The 19,240-nt window shown below is 34.2% G+C and overlaps 1 protein-coding gene across 4 annotated transcripts in view; it reads left to right on the top strand.

Annotated features, from left to right (window-relative positions):
• Nucleotides 1-18,082, top strand: part of GALNT13 (polypeptide N-acetylgalactosaminyltransferase 13) — a 540,913-nt gene extending 522,831 nt beyond the window's left edge. For 2 of the 4 annotated variants that reach the window (XM_019456651.2, XM_019456645.2), the window contains exons 12-14: nucleotides 5,047-5,181; nucleotides 9,427-9,456; nucleotides 13,123-13,920. In XM_019456651.2, the coding sequence (XP_019312196.1) occupies nucleotides 5,047-5,181; nucleotides 9,427-9,456; nucleotides 13,123-13,308 (351 nt within the window). In that variant the 3' untranslated portion in view covers nucleotides 13,309-13,920. Of the gene's footprint in view, nucleotides 1-5,046; nucleotides 5,182-9,426; nucleotides 9,457-13,122; nucleotides 13,921-17,235 lie in introns of those variants that run through there. The other 2 variants (XM_019456666.2, XM_019456658.2) reach the window with 2 other exon arrangements.
• The last annotated feature ends 1,158 nt before the right edge of the window (nucleotides 18,083-19,240 follow it).

Genomic DNA, 19,240 nt, shown 5'->3' with positions numbered 1-19,240 from the left:
TAGATAAAATCATGAATAAAAATGGGATTATTACCACCAATCCCTCAGAAATACAATTATCAGGGAATACTATGAAAAATTACATGCCAACAAACTGGACAACCTGGAAGAAATGGACAAATTCCTAAGCACCCACCCACTTCCAAAACTCAAACAGGAAGAAATAGAAAACTTGAACATACCCAAAACCAGTGAAGACATTGAATCAGTTATCAAAATCTCCCAACAAATAAGAGTCCAGGACCAGATGGCTTCCCTGGGGAATTCTACCAGACATTTAAAGCAGTGATAATACCTATCCTGCTTAAGCTGTTCCAAAAAATAGAAAGAGAAGGAAAACTTCCAGACTCATTCTATGAAGATAGCATTACTTTGATTCCCAAACCAGACAGAGAGCCAGGAAAAAAAAAAAAAAAAAAAAAAAAAGAGAACTACAGGCCAATATCCCTGCTGAATATGGATGCAAAAATTCTCAACAAGATACTAGCAAATCGAATTCAACAGCATATAAAAACAATTCTTCACCATGATCAAGTGGGATTCATTCCTGGGCTGCAGGGCTGGTTCAACATTTGCAAATCAATGTGATACATCACATTAATAAGAGAAAAGAACCATATGATCCTGTCAATCGATGCGGAAAAAGCATTTGATAAAATTCAGCCTTTGTTAATAAAAACCCTTGAGAAAGTTGGGATAGAAGGAACATACTTAAACATCATAAAAGCCGTTTATGAAAAGCCCACAGCTAATATCCTCAATGGGGAAAATGGAGAGCTTTCCCCGAGATCAGGAACATGACAGGGATGTCCACTCTCACCACTGTTGTTTTTTTTGTTTTTAATGTTTTTATTTATTTTTGAGACAGAGAGAGACAGAGCATGAGCCGAGAGGGGCAGAGAGAGAGGGAGACACAGAATCTGAAACGGGCTCCAGGCTCTGAGCTGTCAGCACAGAGCCCGACGCGGGGCTCGAACTCACAGACCGTGAGATCATGACCTGAGCCGAAGTCGGACGCTTAACCGACTGAGCCACCCAGGCGCCCCTCACCGCTGTTGTTTAACATAGTGTTGGAAGTGCTAGCATCAGCAATCAGACAACAAAAGGAAATTAAAGGCATCAAAATTGGCAAAGATGAAGTCAAGCTTTCACTTTTTGCAGATGACATGATATTGTACATGGAACACCCGATAGACTCCACCAAAAGTCTACCAGAACTGATACATGAATTCAGTAAAGTCACAGGATACAAAATTAATGTACAGAAATCAGTTTCATTTCCATATACTAATAATGAAGCAACAGAAAGACAAACAAACTGATTCCATTCACAATTGAACCAAGAAGCATAAATACATAGGAATAAACCTAACCGAAGATGTAAAAGATCTGTATGCTGAAAACTATAGAAAGCTTATGAAGGAAATTGAAGAAGATACAAAGAAATGGAAAAACATTCCATGCTCTATGATTAGAAGAATAAGTATTATTGAAATGTCAATACTACTCAAAGCAATCTACACATTCAATGCAATCCCAATCAAAATTGCACCAGCATTCTTCGAATGCTAGATCATTCGAAACTAGAACAAGCAATCCTAAAATTTGTATGGAACCACAAAAGACCCCGAACAGCCAAAGTAATTTGAAGAAGACGACCAAAGCAGGAGGCATCACAATCTCAGACTTTAGCCTCTACTAAAAGCTGTAATCATCAAGACAGTGTGGTATTGGCACAAAAACAGACACATAGACCAATGGAACAGAATAGAGACTCCAGCATTGGACCCACAAATGTATGGCCAACTAATCTTTGACAAAGCAGGAAAGAATATCCAATGGAAAACAGTCTCTTTAACAAATGGTGCTGGGAGAACTGGACAGCAACATTCAGAAGAATGACCCAGACCACTTTCTTACACCATTCACAAAAATAAACTCAAAATGGATAAAGGACCTGAATGTGAGACAGGAAACCATCAAAACCCTAGAGGAGAAAGCAGGTAAAAACCTCTCTGACCTCAGCCGCAGCAATTTCTTACTTGACACATCCCCAAAGGCAAGGGAATTAAAAGCAAAAATGAACTATTGGGACCTCATGAAGATAAAAAGCTTCTGCACTGCAAGGAAACAATCAACAAAACTAAAAGGCAACTGACACAATGGGAGAAGATATTTGCAAATGACATATCAGACAAAGGGCTAGTATCCAAAATCTATAAAGAACTCACCAAACTCTACACCCAAAAAAACAAATAATCCAGTGAATAAATGGGCAGAAAACATGAATAGACACTTCTCTAAAGAAAACATCCAGATAGCCAACAGGCACATGAAAAGATGCTCAACGTCACTCCTCATCAGGGAAATACAAATCAAAACCACACTGAGATATCGCCTCACACAAGTCAGACAGAATTGCTAAAATGAACAAATCAGGAGACTATAGATGGTGGAGAGGATGTGGAGAAACGGGAACCCTCTTGCACTGTTGGTGGGAATGCAAACTGGTGCAGCCACTCTGGAAAGCAGTGTGGAGGTTCCTCAAAAAATTTAAAAAATAGATCTACCCTATGAACCAGCAATAGCACTGCTAGGAATTTACCCAAGGGATACAGGAGTGCTGATGCATAGGGCACTTGTACCCCAATGTTTATAGCAGCACTTTCAACAATAGCCAAATTGTGGAAAGAGCCTAAATGTCCATCAACTGATGAATGGATAAAAAAAATTGTGGTTTATATACACAATGGAATACTGCTTGGCAATGAGAAAGAATGAAATATGGGCTTTTGTAGTAATGTGGATGGAACTGGAGAGTGTTATGCTAAGTGAAATAAGTCATACAGAGAAAGACAGATACCATATGTTTTCACTCTTATGTGGATCCTGAGAAACTTAACAGAAGACCATGGAGATGGGACAGGGGAAAAAAAAAAAAGCTAGGGAGGGAGGCAAACCATAAGAGACTCTTAAAAACTGAGAATAAACAGACAGTAGATGGGGGGGTGCGAAGGAGGGGAAAGTGGGTGATGGGCATTGAGGAGGGGACCTGTTGGGATGAGCACTGGATGTTGTATGGAAACCAATTTGACAATAAATATCATATTAAAAAAATAAAGTCCATCCTCCCATTTACCACTGTGTAATAAAGTATGCTACTTACTTCAAGAAAAAAATAGTAATCAAGCATAAAAATGAGATTCTCAGGTATGAAAAATAAATTAATCATATTAATTATTAGGATTTGTGAACAAATTAATGCCAGAAAATAAAGCATTATATACAGATTTTTTTTAGGAAAAAATTATCTGTGGACCAAGCATTTTAACATCAGTTAATTTTTTTCAAGTGCAAAGGCCAAAGAAACATAATTTCAGGTACTATATATATATAGGCTCAGAATATATTCTACAAATATATCTTTATTGAGTATAAATCACTTAAGATAGCTACTGATTGAATTAAAATTAGTAATCAAGGAAAAAAGAATGTGGTAAAGTTTCCAAACTATCATAAGAGACCTGAGGAAAAATCATTTTTCAGGCTGTGATTGTACTCCTCATACAAAATTAATGGCAAATGTGAATGCTTTGGTGTTTCCATTTACACTGGCATCTGTATACAACTAAAAGAAAATACTTCAATGTGGAAAATTATACTTCACATTAAAACAAAAGATAAAAGAAATTTCTCCAGAAATTTCCCTCCTTCAAATCAAGGTCTCCTACTAAATTCAGCTATTAAATATGTTTGTATTAAATTGAATACTGTATTAATAAATACCATGTTTGGAAAGGATATAGTACTTATGTTTGATAGGTATTTCTTTTATTCTTTTGGTTACTCATAATTCCCATTAAAAGTGTGAGCATTAAAAAGTACAAAAGATAGGAAATTTTTTTTCTGAATGCCGTACATCAAATCTATATTTTACATAGTTTAATTAAATGAATTTCATATACTTCTCAAGGTTTTATACTGTTGAGTAGAATGTACAACCTTTGTGAAGAATTTCCTTATCATTGACTTTGCATTCTCCTCTTACCACTTGTGATTTTCAGAGAAGTCCTGAGTCTCGGTGCTGAAGAGGCCAACCCCTTCAAGACTAACTTGTTCAGCTTACAGGCCAGGGCTCCAGAGTGTATAATTGATTTCTAGAGCTGACTTCCTCCAATTTTATCAGACTGCATTGGAAAACTAAAAGATCCTCATATAATCTTCCTTATTATATTCCCTCTTGACATTGCAAAGAAAAAAATACCCACAAAACACTGAACCATGCTTATCATAGCTAACAGAAGAAAATAACTTTTGTAATTTAGGTACTTACTAACTCATGAACCTTCAATAATCAATGTTATAAATAAATTATTCATACCAGGAATTTTTTAAAAAAAGAGATTCTTATAGTATCAGTTTAAATTAGCTAACAACGAATCCACAATCCACCTTGACATTTGTTGGATATTTTGAGAATCGTAGCCAAGCCCAGCTATAACTGTATAAGAAAAGCAGAGAGCCTACCTTTAATGAGCTCTCTGGAGAAGCTAATTCTACAACCTTTGGAAACACACTGACAATATTTAATAAAATTTACATGATGTACCTATGGAAAGAAAGATTTAAACGTCTTTATGAAAGACATCATGAGCTCTATAGAGCTGGGGTACTGGTCGTATGGTGGTGAGAATAAGGAGTGCCCTTTGTTGAGCCCCATATGGTTAACAAAGTTTATTTTATTGAACCGGTTGTATGATATATGAGACAAGTATAGTGCAGGAAATGTGGTGCCACCAAATAATAAGTATTTACTATTTTAGTTTATTAAACTGAGGCCTCACGAAAACTTTATGAAACAGATGACACTGCCTTATTTTGCAGTTGAGGGAAAGGACTCAGAGGTCAACTAGCTTTCTCAATATCACACGGCAGGGACTATTTGAAAACACAAGTTGGTATCAATGCTTCCACAGAGAAATCTGCTATATTGTGGGGTTTCTTTGTTTTTAAGATTATTTTATTAGCTGAATTTTATATTCCCAGGTGTTTTCTTATACCGCTGACAAAGAAATCCGAACTGATGATTTGTGCTTGGATGTGTCTAGACTCAGCGGACCTGTAATCATGTTAAAATGCCACCACATGAGAGGAAATCAGTTATGGGAATATGATGCGGAGGTACAGTATTTTCTTCAATTTACTTATTATTTAGTGCTTAAACTCATTTATATATTTCAAATACATTTAAATGCTAAGCTACTTTTTCTGCATTGGAAGAACTCTCTTTTCAAGCATGCACGCCTCTGATAGCATTTGGATGGTATAGCATATAAACAGGTTTTTGCCAAACTAGTCCACTTGTGTAAAACACGAATAAGGAAAGTAAATTCATTTTTTATGTGCTTAAAATGTGTTATCACATGTACATGGTTCATATAAGTTAGGCAAGTGGCCAGCTACGCTTAGGTGAGAGGTATATATGAAGATGCGCATTACAGGACAATATCAACAATATTTTCAAATTTTAAATTTTACAGCTTCCCAACTTAAAGGAAAAAAGAAAAAAGCTGATAAGATTAGCAAGAATGCTCTTTATAATGGTAAATACTTTGCAAAATTCGATAACCTAATTAGGTACATAATCAGCCAAGCAGCATTTCCTCAATGTAGTACATCTTTCTGATAGAAGAGAGGGAGAGAAAACAATAAAATTACTGTTGGGAATTTATAGCCAGGCTGTGTGTAAAAACCAGATCAACCATCAGATGGAGCTAATAAAAAAGAAATATTTTCTTCTCCATAAGGAAGTTGCCTTGAAACAGCTTCGTTCCTTTCCACTCCCTTTGCTTAACAAAATGAATTGGGTCATCCGTGTTACATTTTCCTCATTAAATGGTTGGTGACTTAAAATAAGAACTATTCTTGCAAGATAAATAATGCACTAGAGGTAAAGAAATTTCACAAATGCACTGTTTTACCTAAGCCTAAAATACTCTGCAAGTGTAACATTTTAAAAACCAATGTATAGTCGTTGGTATTATTGATATTGTAATAATTTCTTTTAAAAAACTTTTTGAATGTCCTTCCAATTTGCATGATGTTGTAGTTTCTTAGCAGGAAAACTTACTGAATTTTTACATAATTTGAAATTGATTATGTAGGGTTAAAATTTGGCTCCAAAATTTATATAATCAAGCTCTTTGGACATAAAATATTCTTCTTCTGTGACATAATTAAGGGCAAACATCCTGAATCATTCCGATAATGCACCAGTGTGTTCTATTCAGACTCCTGTCTCCCCTGTACCTTGTTCACCTTTGTCTGACCCCCATTTTTTCTCTTGAGCTATCATCATCACCACCCTTTATATTAAGACTGCAGAAGATACTTCCTTTAATTATACATGGGGGTAAACCTGGACCCTTGGCTCCCTCCTTCTGTACAGTACAGATAAATGTACAGATAAAGGAGAAATCCTACAAGTAGCATTTTTTTTAAATAAAACTTTATGTTGCTGTTGCTCTTTAGTTTTCGCAATGAACCCAGAACTTTATTGGCCTTGTGTTAAAAATTAAGAAATCTAGAATATATATTTATAAGGAAAGAAGGAGTATATGTACTTTTGATAAGGTAAAGCAGTGTTGAATTTCAGAGTGCCACTTTTAATCTTCAAACTTTCCTTATTTTTTGAGTGGGCAATGGCTACTATGGTCATAACTCAGATTCTTTAATTTCTGAAATAACTATATTATTGGTACTTAGGTGTATATTTTGTTTATATTTTCATCAGCCAGCAGTAAGACTGTTGAATACTAAGGGATTTTGAAAGAAAAGAGAAAAAAAAATAGATTGCTTCACCTAAGACAAAGAAATGTTTTTGTAAATTTACTATTTTGGTTGACTAGTAGTTAGCTACTGTAGTATCTTTATAGCATTGGAATACCTTGTGTCATGTAAACTTCATTTCTGGAACACACATGAAAAAGCTTATAATATTCCATAAATATTGAGAAATGTTTAGGTTTTAAAAGATCTGATCATAGTAATAATTATATAACATACTTTACCCTCCTATGTTTGTTTTTAAAATTAAATCATGATGTTCAACTTGTCTAAAATTAATATTTAAGTCATAGTAGAGATTTTTTGCCAAATTTATGAGTGTATAAATCATACTGTGGAGAGGTCATAAGAGTAGAATAATTGTAGGAATAATGAATCACCTTTCTGGAATTTTCAGCTTTGAAATAAGACTGATTTTATTTGTAAAAAAGTCAGAAGAATAGAGACTTTTTTTTAAAGAAATTTAAATCTAATACTTAGTCTACAGAACAGTCCCAACTCCTACCACTCAAAGTGTGATTCTCAGACTAGGAACATCACCTGGGAACTTTTTGGAAATTTGGAATTTTACAAGACTATATCGGAGTCTGCATCTTAACAAATCCCCAAATCATTTACATACATATTAAAGTTTGAGAAGGTCTAGACAGTGGCCAAACATCTACTTATCTTCCTTAGTCTTTTTATAAACTGTTGGAATTATTGAAAAGTTAAGAAAAGGCATAAATATACTTTGGAAAATGACAGGCCTTCAGGAGAGATGGGGGAGGGATAGGGAGTAAAGGGTGAGAGGTGCTGGGAAAGAGGAGTCATTGCCAAGTAGTGCTGGTCTTCTGGCATCCACCCTGTGGGAAGTAGAAAGTGGTACTTGCTGCTTCTTTAATTCAGTTATTTATCTACTGCTATCAAGGCAAAATTAGTTTTCTTTGAGAAACCTGAGTGTGGTATACTATCAAAGCAGAATAAAACTTGGTGGAGTTCACAGGATTACAAGAGCTGAAACTTTTCTTAAAGTTCTCTTCGTTCAGCCTTTATCAGGCAGGAAGTAAGCACAAAGATCACACTGCCAGCGATGGGGGCAGAAATGACATTCTAATATAGTAATCGAAGAAAGCTAGTGACTGGAAATCTAGCAACTCACAACTGCAAATCTCACAGTGTGTACAACTGAAACATTCCATCACCTCATCTCCCATAGCACTTTCAATTTTAGAAAAGTCATTAATAGGAGAATTATTAGAAAATCCAGAGAAAAATTCAAACAGTATCATAAAGCCTCAAAACATGGAGCCTCTCCAGTTTGTTTGCTTCTTGGATAAGTGAAGGGAAAAGCGAAGGGAATGAAATTTAGAGTGTCTATAATTTCATCTGTTTTCTCAAAAAATTCTAATAGTCCTGTAAGATATTAGTATTATTTGTATTCTTTATATTAGTAAATGTAAGTTTAAAGTGTTAAAACAGTTTCTCTAGGTTTTAGACCCCAGGTTTCTGGCACTGAATCCAGCAATTTTTCCACTACCCTACATTGCCTTTTGAGGTCATTGAAAAACTAGAAACAATTTGATGCTTTTAATGATGCTGATCTGATAAGCTAAACGTGTATTATTATAAATGAAAGGGATTAAATATCATCAATTATCAATTGGTTAAAATTTACCAATTTTATTCACATACAATTTTTCCTTTCCTTAATATTTGGAAAGATGTTCTGCAATAGACTATTTAGATGAACAGTCATAAAACCACTTTGCCAGTATGGTCTAATTGCTTACAAACTTTATACATATTCATAATTTAATATCTAATTGGTTCTTTTATTTGAGTGAAACTAAGCACATGTTGGCAATAGATACAGGTCTTTGGCCAACTTTAATTTGAAACATAGAATTTTTCACTTTCTTAATATTTTTTTAACACAGCCATGAATTTAATTCGGTATCACTTTATACCTGGCTAACCATGTTCAGTTTGGGGGCAACTGAGCATCACCAACAAAACTACAAGATCCTCACCTGGTCTATAACCTCTTAAATCAATTACCTGAACACTATGGTGCTATGAAAGCAACTGCCACAGAATTAGAAAAAAGAAAAAAGAAATCTAAATTTCATCGCACTGAAACATTTTAAAAATTACTTTTATAAAGTTGTCATCCATCCATTCTATTCTAGATTTCCTTATATTCAATTTGAACATTGCAGTTGTGTTCCAATGCATTTGAAATTTACATTTTCTGACAATAAGCGCATATAATCACATTTCTTTTTGAACATTCAAGCAGCTATATACAGTGTAAGAATCTAATTTTAGGACAGAGCACTTATGCTCAACAAACACTACGCAACAAAGAAAAAAATAAGGGAGCAAAATATGATGCTAAAAATAAGTCTTGTTTTTCATGTGACTGAGCAAGTTGACTGAAAAAATGAATTCAGTATCTATCTGTATCAAATGTTTCCCAGAGTCACAAGATAAGGGATTTTTTTTCAGTAGGTAAAATATGTTGGACTGATATTTACTGAAATCACAGAAGCTTATATTTAGACTTTACCTAACACCTCCTCCTTTTACCTTCATCAGAAAGCAGGTAAATGGCAATATAATTTCAAGGTAAGTAATCTATAATGGCAACCCAGCCATTTCCCTGTGTAGCACTCCTAATAAAAACAGTGACTCAATTTACCTTTAGAAGGCTGTGTATATCTGACTAGTGTTACCTTTCCACATTCCCATTGACCCATAGCTGTGGTTTCTTATGTAGACTCAATTAGTGAATAGGAATTTCAATAGTTTAGTATTGTAATTTTAGTTCTTGTTTCTGAAACATTACACTCATTTTTTTTAGACTACTCATATTCTGTTCTAATGAAACACAGTTCACCATGTCAGGAGATCATACTTAATATTTTGAATAACAACTTCATTATATATTACTGTTTAAATAATTATTATTTCATACTTTATCAATAGGGGAAATCTTACTGCCTTTGCTATTGAATATAACGTTGTTTTTGCTTATTATATATAACAATCGAGTTTCATTTAAAATTTTTAACTTTCTAAACTAAATTTTAGTAAGGAATCTTTTAAACTGAAGCCTGTATGATTGGTTCTTTAACCGACCAGGCAGTCACTTCTATTCATTCATTAAATTATCAAGTTTTTCACTTAGTGCTTTCTAATAAAGAAGATGCAAAAGTATGACCTAATTTTATAATTCTCACTTTGTCATTAAACTCGTTTTCTTAGTCTGAGGTCACTTGGCTTTCAACAGTAATTATCTTTTCAAAAGGGTAGATTTAGGGATACTCCATGCATGACACATCCTGTCTTAGATAGTAAAACATATGTATATGTTTAAAGACAGGAATTATTTTCTTACACATCTTTAAATAGTATAATTCAAATTTTGTAAATCCCAGAAAATACTAATGTTTTATACTTCAAAGGAAAATGATTAAGTAAGGTTATAAACAAAAACCAATCCTGGCTTAGGGTTCATCTTACCTTGTTTTCCAGCCAATATTTTAAATAAAGCAATAGGGAAAGATATTCGGCAGTATGCTTCATGTCAGCCTGTATGTCACATTACCTTCAAAACTGAATAAACATGACAGTCTTCCAAAGTTGTGAGAGGTATTTGCAACAAGTACGATAAGGGCTGATATGCTGAATAGAGTATTTCATAGAAAATAAAAAGTATACCTAATATAAAACTCTGCAAGGTCTTGAATAATCAGCACAGGAGAAATATTTAAGTTAACTTTCTCTTTCATTGTCATTGGCTATTTAGAACTATCAGAAATACGTAAATAAAAAAAATCATTTCACATGTGTTCTTATATTTATTTCTCTATCCTGTCTTTGTCTAGAAATGTTTTTAATGGAACACACAACACTGGTGTAGATGTAGTAATACTGACACCCATGCAGTATCCTAGCATATAATCATGAGAAATGTTAGCTGCTACTGCTATTATTACAAAATAAGTATCGTAGATGTTTTTTAAACTTTGCTAGTATGTATTAAAAGGTTCATACCTTTTGATCTTGTGATTTCACTTCAAGAATAATTTCTAAATAAGTGACTATACATGTGGAGAGAGATGTTCAGAGGTGTTTATGATAGCATTATTTATAATAGCTCCAAATTGGAAAGATACTCCCCCAAATGGAAAAGGGAAAGGATTTTTGGCAAATCTACTTTGTAGAAATTGTGTAATTCTTATGTTTTTAGATTTTTTTGAATACAGAATAAGAAAGACCATGATAAAGTGGAAGGATATTTCATTGGATGAATATAAATTTGCATAATATGAGCACTAAAAATAACTAGAAAACACATAAAATATTAATCATTGAGAAACACTGAGAAAAAATAAGTAAACTACACTTATTTTTCAAACAAATGAAAACTCAATGTTTTTGTGGGGTTTTTAAAACAAAAAATACTTTTTATCCCAATGGGATTATTTGAGATTTCTAATTTTTCTTCTGGCTTAATGGCTTTAAAAAGAAATTTAACATTTATTCATTATTGAGTGATAGAGACAGAGCATGAGCAGGGGAGGGGCAGAGGAGGGGGAAAACACAGAATCTGAAGCAGGTTCCAGGCTCCGAGCTATCAGCACAGAGCCCAACGCAGGACTCGAACTCACAAACCATGAGATCATGACCTGAGCTGAAGTCGGAGTCCCAACTGGCTGAGCCACCCAGGCACCCCCCTACTGGCTTTTCAGAAGTACCAGGAGTGAAAGTTCTTTGAATGTTTTTCATGGTCACTCATATGATAAACACTTTAGGGGAAATATTATAATAGTATTTTTTATGGAAAATTTTATACTGTATTTATGCTCTGGAGTTATATTTCCTGAGAATAGGTAAAGCAAGTTTTGTTTTGTTTGAAATCAAGGAAAACTTTATAATTCATTTTTCGTTTTAATAAAAGATGAAATTCACAATCACTAACACTAAAGTCTTTGATGTTAACATGACATTTACCAAGAAAATTTTTTTATGAAAAGAAACATCACTGAAGATAGAGGATTATCAAGCTTAGGAATTTTCAACAGTATAGACAGGAAATTCAAGTTTGGCTAAATATATATATATATATATATATATATATACACATATATATATATATAAATGTATATATATATAAATGTATATATATATACATTTATATGTATATATAAAATCTTATTTATATATGTATATATGTATATATGTATATATATACATATATATGTATATATAAAATCTTAAATATAAAATATATATATGACAATCATATATATGATAATATAATTATACATGTTATCCTTTGTATATTTATAAATCATTTGTCTACAATTTTACTATAGACACTAAGTCCTTGAAATAGAAAATCCAATGATTTGTGTCCATTAAGCAGCAAAAGAGATGTAGTTTAATTTTAACAGAATTTATTTTCTGCATTGGCCTTTCATAAGTGTTTCAATCAGAACTTATAAAGAGCCTCCTGTGGGCAGGCACTAGGCTTGATGTATATAGTTATAGTTCCTGGCCTTCCTGGAGCTAATGCTCCTGAGGAGGAAATAGACCGAAAACAAGAAAAAAATTAATTACAAATTGTGTTTGGAGAATTAGGTCAAATTAAGAGCCCAAGTGGAGCTGACCTTTTCTTTTTCCTCTCTTCATTAACTCTCTAATTGACATTTAGATGAATTCGGCAATGCATATGTGCAACACTTTTAACACAGGTCAGCTGCGTGAAAACATGGTGGAAACAATTTGAGTACCATACTGTACAAAGTAAAGCAAAGCATTAAATCAATATATTCTCCCCTGGATTCTTCCCTGGCATCTGTTCAAGTTTAGGGCAAAGAAGTGAGGAACTCACAAACCATAACTGAAAAAACTCTGGGTATTCAACAATTTTGAGTATCTACTCACAAAATAACCCATTTAGCACTATAAAAAATATTTTTATCACTAGAGTGAACATTGAGAATATACCTTTTCTGTCCAAAATAACCTTTTGCTCAAAATGTTTCAACATCTGATCTCAGGCTCTGCTCCATCTTCCCAGTCTTATCTTCATTTGCTCCTACTTAATACAGTTGATACTAAAGTCATCTAAAAGGATGTGGCTCTTAGCTCCATGGATGCAATTATTATGACGTGTGCCTTCCATCCTTACCCAGTAGAAATTGTATGTTGCCAAGAATGATTGATTTATTACTGCCTTTGTACTTGATTTTGTCATTATTCATTATTTTCTTTGTCAAACAGACCCACACTCTTCTTCACATAATCACCCAGTCCTGTCTCTCAGTAAGCAAAGTAGCTGATGGCTCCCAGAAGCCCACTGTGGAAACATGTAATGATAGCCCTTTGCAAAAATGGCTACTAAGAAACTATACAAGAATGGAAGTTTTTAGAAATATTTTTGAGAATCCTACTGATTACATTCTCTAATAAGTTTTTGTAAATTTGTTTTGCAGACTGTTAAATTTATTTTACTATTTTTGTTATGTTCTGTTATTGAAATCTAGAAATTCTTTAAAATGTACTTAAGAAAAATCTTTATGTGCTATTTCTCCATGGAGTTATTTTTCTGTCTTTTACTTTTAGCTGCTTATTAATTTGGAGGCTGACTATATTAAGAAGTGTTTGGTCAATTATTAATAGACATTTTCCAGTTTTTACTTTATTTCAAATATTTATATATGCATAAATATAATTAATGGAATACATTATGACATATTAGCTTTCTTAGGCTAACTATAGTCATGTTTATATAATAGATTTTGCATTAGAGCTGAAAATAATCAATTAAAAAAACATAGCCAAAACTATGGATTGTTTTGGGAACATTAAAATTAATTAATCGTGTTAATTTATTCAGATACTTCCATTGTGTGCAGATTTAGGGTAGCTTTTCTAGAATTTATTATTTTAACCTGAAGCTTTAAGGAAATGCATTTTTGAAAACTAAAATGTAATTTTCAGTAAGTTTATAACATAAATTATATCTAAGATTTTCTTTGTGGTTGGCTAAGTGATACAATAAAAGCTTTTTAAAAATTATACCTTTTATCACCTGTGTGATTTGTGAATATCTTCTCAGTAAGCAATGAAAAGAATCGTTATTCAGTTTAAGTCAAAAAACCAGTATGGAACTCTTATAAAGAGTGCAAATAAGAACATGTCCTAGTTCTTGATCTTAAGGGGATTATTGTCCTGTAAATAAAGGACATTACATTGTGCAATAGCTTCCTATGAGAACACATGGGAAGTTAGGGCATTATTCTGGTTCGAATGAACCAGTTCAAGTTGTTAGTAGAAGACACAATGGAGCTTGGAATGCTCAGTGACAAGGCTGAATGGGGTATGGAGACGAGTGAAGACAAGGGGCATTATTTACATTAGAACTACATTCGAGACGTGTTAGAAAGCTGGGAAAGTTTGGATGTTTTGCACAGAGAACTTGTGTACAAGGTAATTTACATATATTATCTTAGTTTGTTTTCAAAGCCTACCTGGCAGTGTAATGCCCAAAAGGGGTCTTCTTAGAGTTAACTAGACACTTAGTGTCCCAAGTTTATTTACATAATTCTAGGGCAGAAACCACGACTTGCTTCTGTCAGCAGACCCTGCAGCAGTTCATCTAGCCTTAGGGGAGCTAGCTCTTCAACAGGTGACAGCCCTCTGTGAAGGGATGAGAGCCATATCAGGATGGTGTGGCAACCACCCTTGAAGCACTGAACACATATGTGTGTTACCACTCCATAGGCCCAGCTCTGAGGAACCCAAAAGAGTATGCAAAACTACAAGCCTTGGTGCTTAGAGATGCCCAGGATTTGGTTTCCTATCAGGTGTTTATAATGCGGCGTATCAGATACAGATGCAGTTTATCATTCAGAGGTTATTTTTAATGTTGCCTAGAAACATGTTAACATTGTTACCCTTATCAGATCACTAAGGGGGATCACAGTTACATAGTTGAATAAAGGTTAAATTTGTTAAGCAGATGGGGAAAGAGCATTTTTAAATACTCATATGTATAGTTAAGCATTTTCTGATAAAGAATCGGGTCCTCAGAATGATTTGGCGGCTTGCCCAAGTGTTCATGGCTGGTAACTGGGGCAACAGGAATTCAAACTTAGGTCTACCTGACCCTAAAAGGTCTGGTCTTTCTACTGCACTACATTAAAAAGGAGAGGTTTTTGGTGAGTTCTTTGTTATCTTTACAGTGGTGGCTTTTGACTATTAACGAATTCCTTCAAAGAAAATACTTTTTAGGAAAATATACTAATATTGTGTAAATTATCACTACGTACTTGATAAGCTGATCCTTAAAGTCACATTTAAAAAAAAGATCTAATGGAAGCAATCAAGGCTAAATTGCTTTTTTTGAAAGAGGACATGTATATACGAAGGACCTCAGGTAAGTAACTAAAATAAAGAATATTTTGTTGATTTTAATGAAAATTTTCTAGAAATGTTTTGTTTTTCAAGTTGGTTGCTGGTTCATTAGCCAACAGCATAATTTCTAGCATCATAAGCCATCTTCTGGCATCATCATCCATCTTCTTGCCTATCTTTTGCCATTTCATTTTCTCTCTTTTTAGTATAAATAGCTTGATTTCATGTATTGAAAGAGCAACAAAGGCCTCAATCTTGAAATCTTCTTCACGTTTAATAGCCTTGTGCTTTTAATTTCCTGCTTGTTGTCTATTAAGCATCCCCCACAAGCCTATTTTCCATCCCATCTCTTCTCAGGACAGTGCAGTCCAGGGTATTTGCAGTCCTAATCCAAACAAATTACAACTGTCCAGGCAGTGTTTCTCCACCGTTTTTATTTCATGCCCCCTGTTTTTGTTTTTGTTTTTTTTTTTTTTTTTTGAGAGAGAGGGTGTGTATGCACACAGGGGAATGGGCAGAGAGAATCTTAGGCAGGTTCCACACCCAGCACAGACCACTATGCAGCTGAATCTCAGAACTGTGAGATCATGACCTGAGCCAAAATCAAGAACTGGGTGCTGAATTGACTGAGCTACCCAGGGGCTCCCTCCACATTTTTAAAATCCAACTTTCAATGTAATATCAAGATCCACCCCCCCCTTCCCCCAAAAAGACTTGTCGACATTTAATTTTGGTATTTGCAACAAAAGTATAATGTGTGCTTTTTTCAAGATATACCGGCAAATCACCTGTCATATGTTCAAACAATTTTCTTCAGGTTGGGAGTTTTTTCATATAAGAGGATTCTAGGCATTGCCCATGAAACTGAGCAGAAATTTATATAATTTATGTGCATAAGTCAATATGCATAAAACGTGGATTTAAAATGTATGTTTGAAAAGTTTAAAAGTATGATTTCAAAATATAAATGTGAACTTGGGGCTCCTGGGTGGCTCAGTTGGTTAAGCATCCAACTCTTGTTTTGGCTCAGGTCATGATCTCATGGTTCCTGAGTTTGAGCCCTGTACCAGGCTCTGTGCTGACAGCGCAGGGCATGCTTGGATTCTCTCTCTCTGTCCCTCTTTCTTTCTCTCTCTGTCCCTCTCCTGCTCATGCTCTCTTTCTTTCTCGCTCTCTCAAAATAAATAAAACTTTAAAAAATTATATAAATATGAACTCAAAAAAGACAAAATACATGATGACTGGTTCACATGGTACAACTACTAAAATTACATTTCAGCATTTGGGTACTGAGAGGATGCTTATTAATGAATATCATTATTATGCAGAAAGTAAAATACAGACATAAGATTTTAAAATATATGACCATAACATCCCTTTTTATATTTGGCACAGACATTTTTAATATGCTTAAAAATGAAAACCAAAATATGGTGAGCATACTATCAAGGAACACAGTTCTTTGTTGCTATGATAATCATTCTTCTACACTGAATGTCTCATAGGCACAGATACTATGGTGTGTTTAGTATTTTGAAATGGGAACATCTCTAGCAGTTTTGTTCATTTGGGTCACAGCTGTGACATCTCTTTGCATGTTTACCAAATGGTTACTGAAGAATACATGCCTAAGAAAATGAAGGCTTTGTGAAAGCATGTTAATATTTGCAGCCCTCAAGTGAACTCAGAGCTCACAAATGGGCTTTTTGCAAAGGAGCCTGAATTCTTGGCAATGCATGATAAAGGTCAGCCAATTTCCTTAACCATCTGCAGATAAAGGTGCATTAGACAATGATGAAACTGTAACAGTAAAAGTTATATAATAATTCAGAGCCACATGCACAGTTTAATTCACAAACATATAGATCACTGGGTTTACAGTAAAAAAATCAGGGATTTTTAAAAGAGATTTAATCTGATGAGCTAGTGAAGTTCAAGATAAAATAGGTTGCACTGATTATTGGTTATCTTTTACAGAGACTCACCTTGAGGCATGTTAACAGTAACCAATGCCTCGATGAACCTTCCGAAGAAGACAAAATGGTGCCTACCATGCAGGACTGTAGTGGAAGCAGATCCCAACAATGGCTGCTAAGAAACATGACCTTGGGGGCATGAAGATCGTTTCCCCAAAGCCGTGGAAGTGTCTACACTTTTGTTTTTCCATTATTTCAATTAGGGAAAAATATTAACTTTGCTGAGTGGGAAGTTTTAAAATCCTTTTAGTATTCTAAAATACAGTTGTTTATAATTCATTTTTAGGAATGTTTGCTTATTTCCCTACTAAAATTTGTATCTGATCAAAGAAGCACATAAAATACATAAATAACAGCAAACTGTTATTAAACATCAGAACAACTTGAAAAAGAAATTGTGTTTGCTTTAAAAAGAAATCTTTACTGCCCTCATCTCACAAGATTAGTCAGGGGCTTGTTTTAATTTTGTTCTTGTCCTAGTGATTGAAAGAGAAACAATGTAAATGCCTTATGAAATATCTTCATTAGGATAGATTATCAAATGTTTTTAAAACTCACTCGGTTTCTAATGGACCTTCATGGAAACATGTTGAATTTCTGTGTCAACAAGGCCACGAATTATTTCTGAGCAGTGAATTCATCGTACAAAATAAGTTTCAATTTTGTAGGAAAAAATTAAATTGGATATTGACTTCTCACAGAGTCCTCATAAAAGCATCAGTTACACAGAATAGAGGAGAGTTTGAAAGTTCAATTTAAAGGGCATGAAATCAGAAGAAACTAGTTAGGCATTGAGGGGGGCAAGGTGAAGCTAAGGTGAAAAAAAAAATAAATCATTTTAAAAGATATTCTGTTTGGGTTGCAATCACTCCTAACATAGTTTGAGCATAACCATCATCTTGGTCCCAGAGTTGATGCCAAAGACTCAATTCTTAACCACTGTCTCTGTGTCGCATAAACTACATAAACCCTTTTCACTCTAGAGCATGACTTGTCTCTTAGGCTATACAAAATTGTAGGGAAGGGTAGAGTATTATCCATAATTTTTAATTCTATTGCATTTAAAAAGATTCTAGTTAGGTCACTATTACCACTTTAACTTCATGTTTTAAAAAACAATGCAGTACTATCAGAATTTCATTGCCATGCAACAGTACCTAAGGTTTTCATCATCAGGGGAATGAACTCAATAAACATCCATTAAACTTTTCTTCTAATTAAACTGCTTAAAGTAATTTGCCATAAACTGTAGTTCAAGAGCACAATCATAACTAGGCTAGCTTCACATGTTCTTTTTCCATCTTAAAACTCTTTGTGTTCAAAATCCATGAGTAGAAGACGTGAAAAGGAAGGGAAATCTATCTGAGATTTGTGCTAGTAAGTTTTAGTATCTGATACCATTTAAAATGCCCGTAGAGTTGCTCAACATATCTTATTCATTAGAAGTACACTCAGCTGCTTAAAAGAAATTTGGGGGAAAAATGAAAGCATCCTCTGGAGCAGCAGATGCTACATCTCTGGCCCTCATCTTAAAAATCTCAGATTTTTTAATCAGTTTTTCTACACATAAACCCTCTGTTTTTGTCTCTCTCTCTCTCTCTCTCTCTCTCTCCACACACACACACACACACACACACACACACACACAGCTTTATAATGAAAAGGAGGACACTTTCTGAAGGCCAGTAAACTCTTGTATGACTTTCTTAGCTAGCATCCCTTTCTCTTTTGGCTGTATACTGGTACAAATCTAAAGAAGTTTCTACAACCTGAAGCATTTCAGGTTTACTCCTTCAAGTGTACATACATACCCCTTACCTCATGGTGTCTTGGAATCCCTGATCTCCCAAAAATTATAAACAAAAGTTTGACTGTTGGGGCATAATGTTTTGAGAAAAGAATCTATAGCTTCCAGCAAACTTCAAAGGAACTATGACTCCCAAGAACCAGTGAACCACTGCCTTAAATTGATAGTGTCCTCAACAAGACAACCGAAGCCTGAGTTA

The sequence above is a fragment of the Panthera pardus genome, unplaced genomic scaffold (genome assembly GCF_024362965.1).
Source record: "Panthera pardus isolate Hobbes unplaced genomic scaffold, ASM2436296v1 HiC_scaffold_10, whole genome shotgun sequence".
NCBI lineage: Eukaryota > Metazoa > Chordata > Mammalia > Carnivora > Felidae > Panthera > Panthera pardus.
Note: the sequence above shows the minus strand (reverse complement) of the source record. Positions and strands in the feature narration are given on the sequence as shown.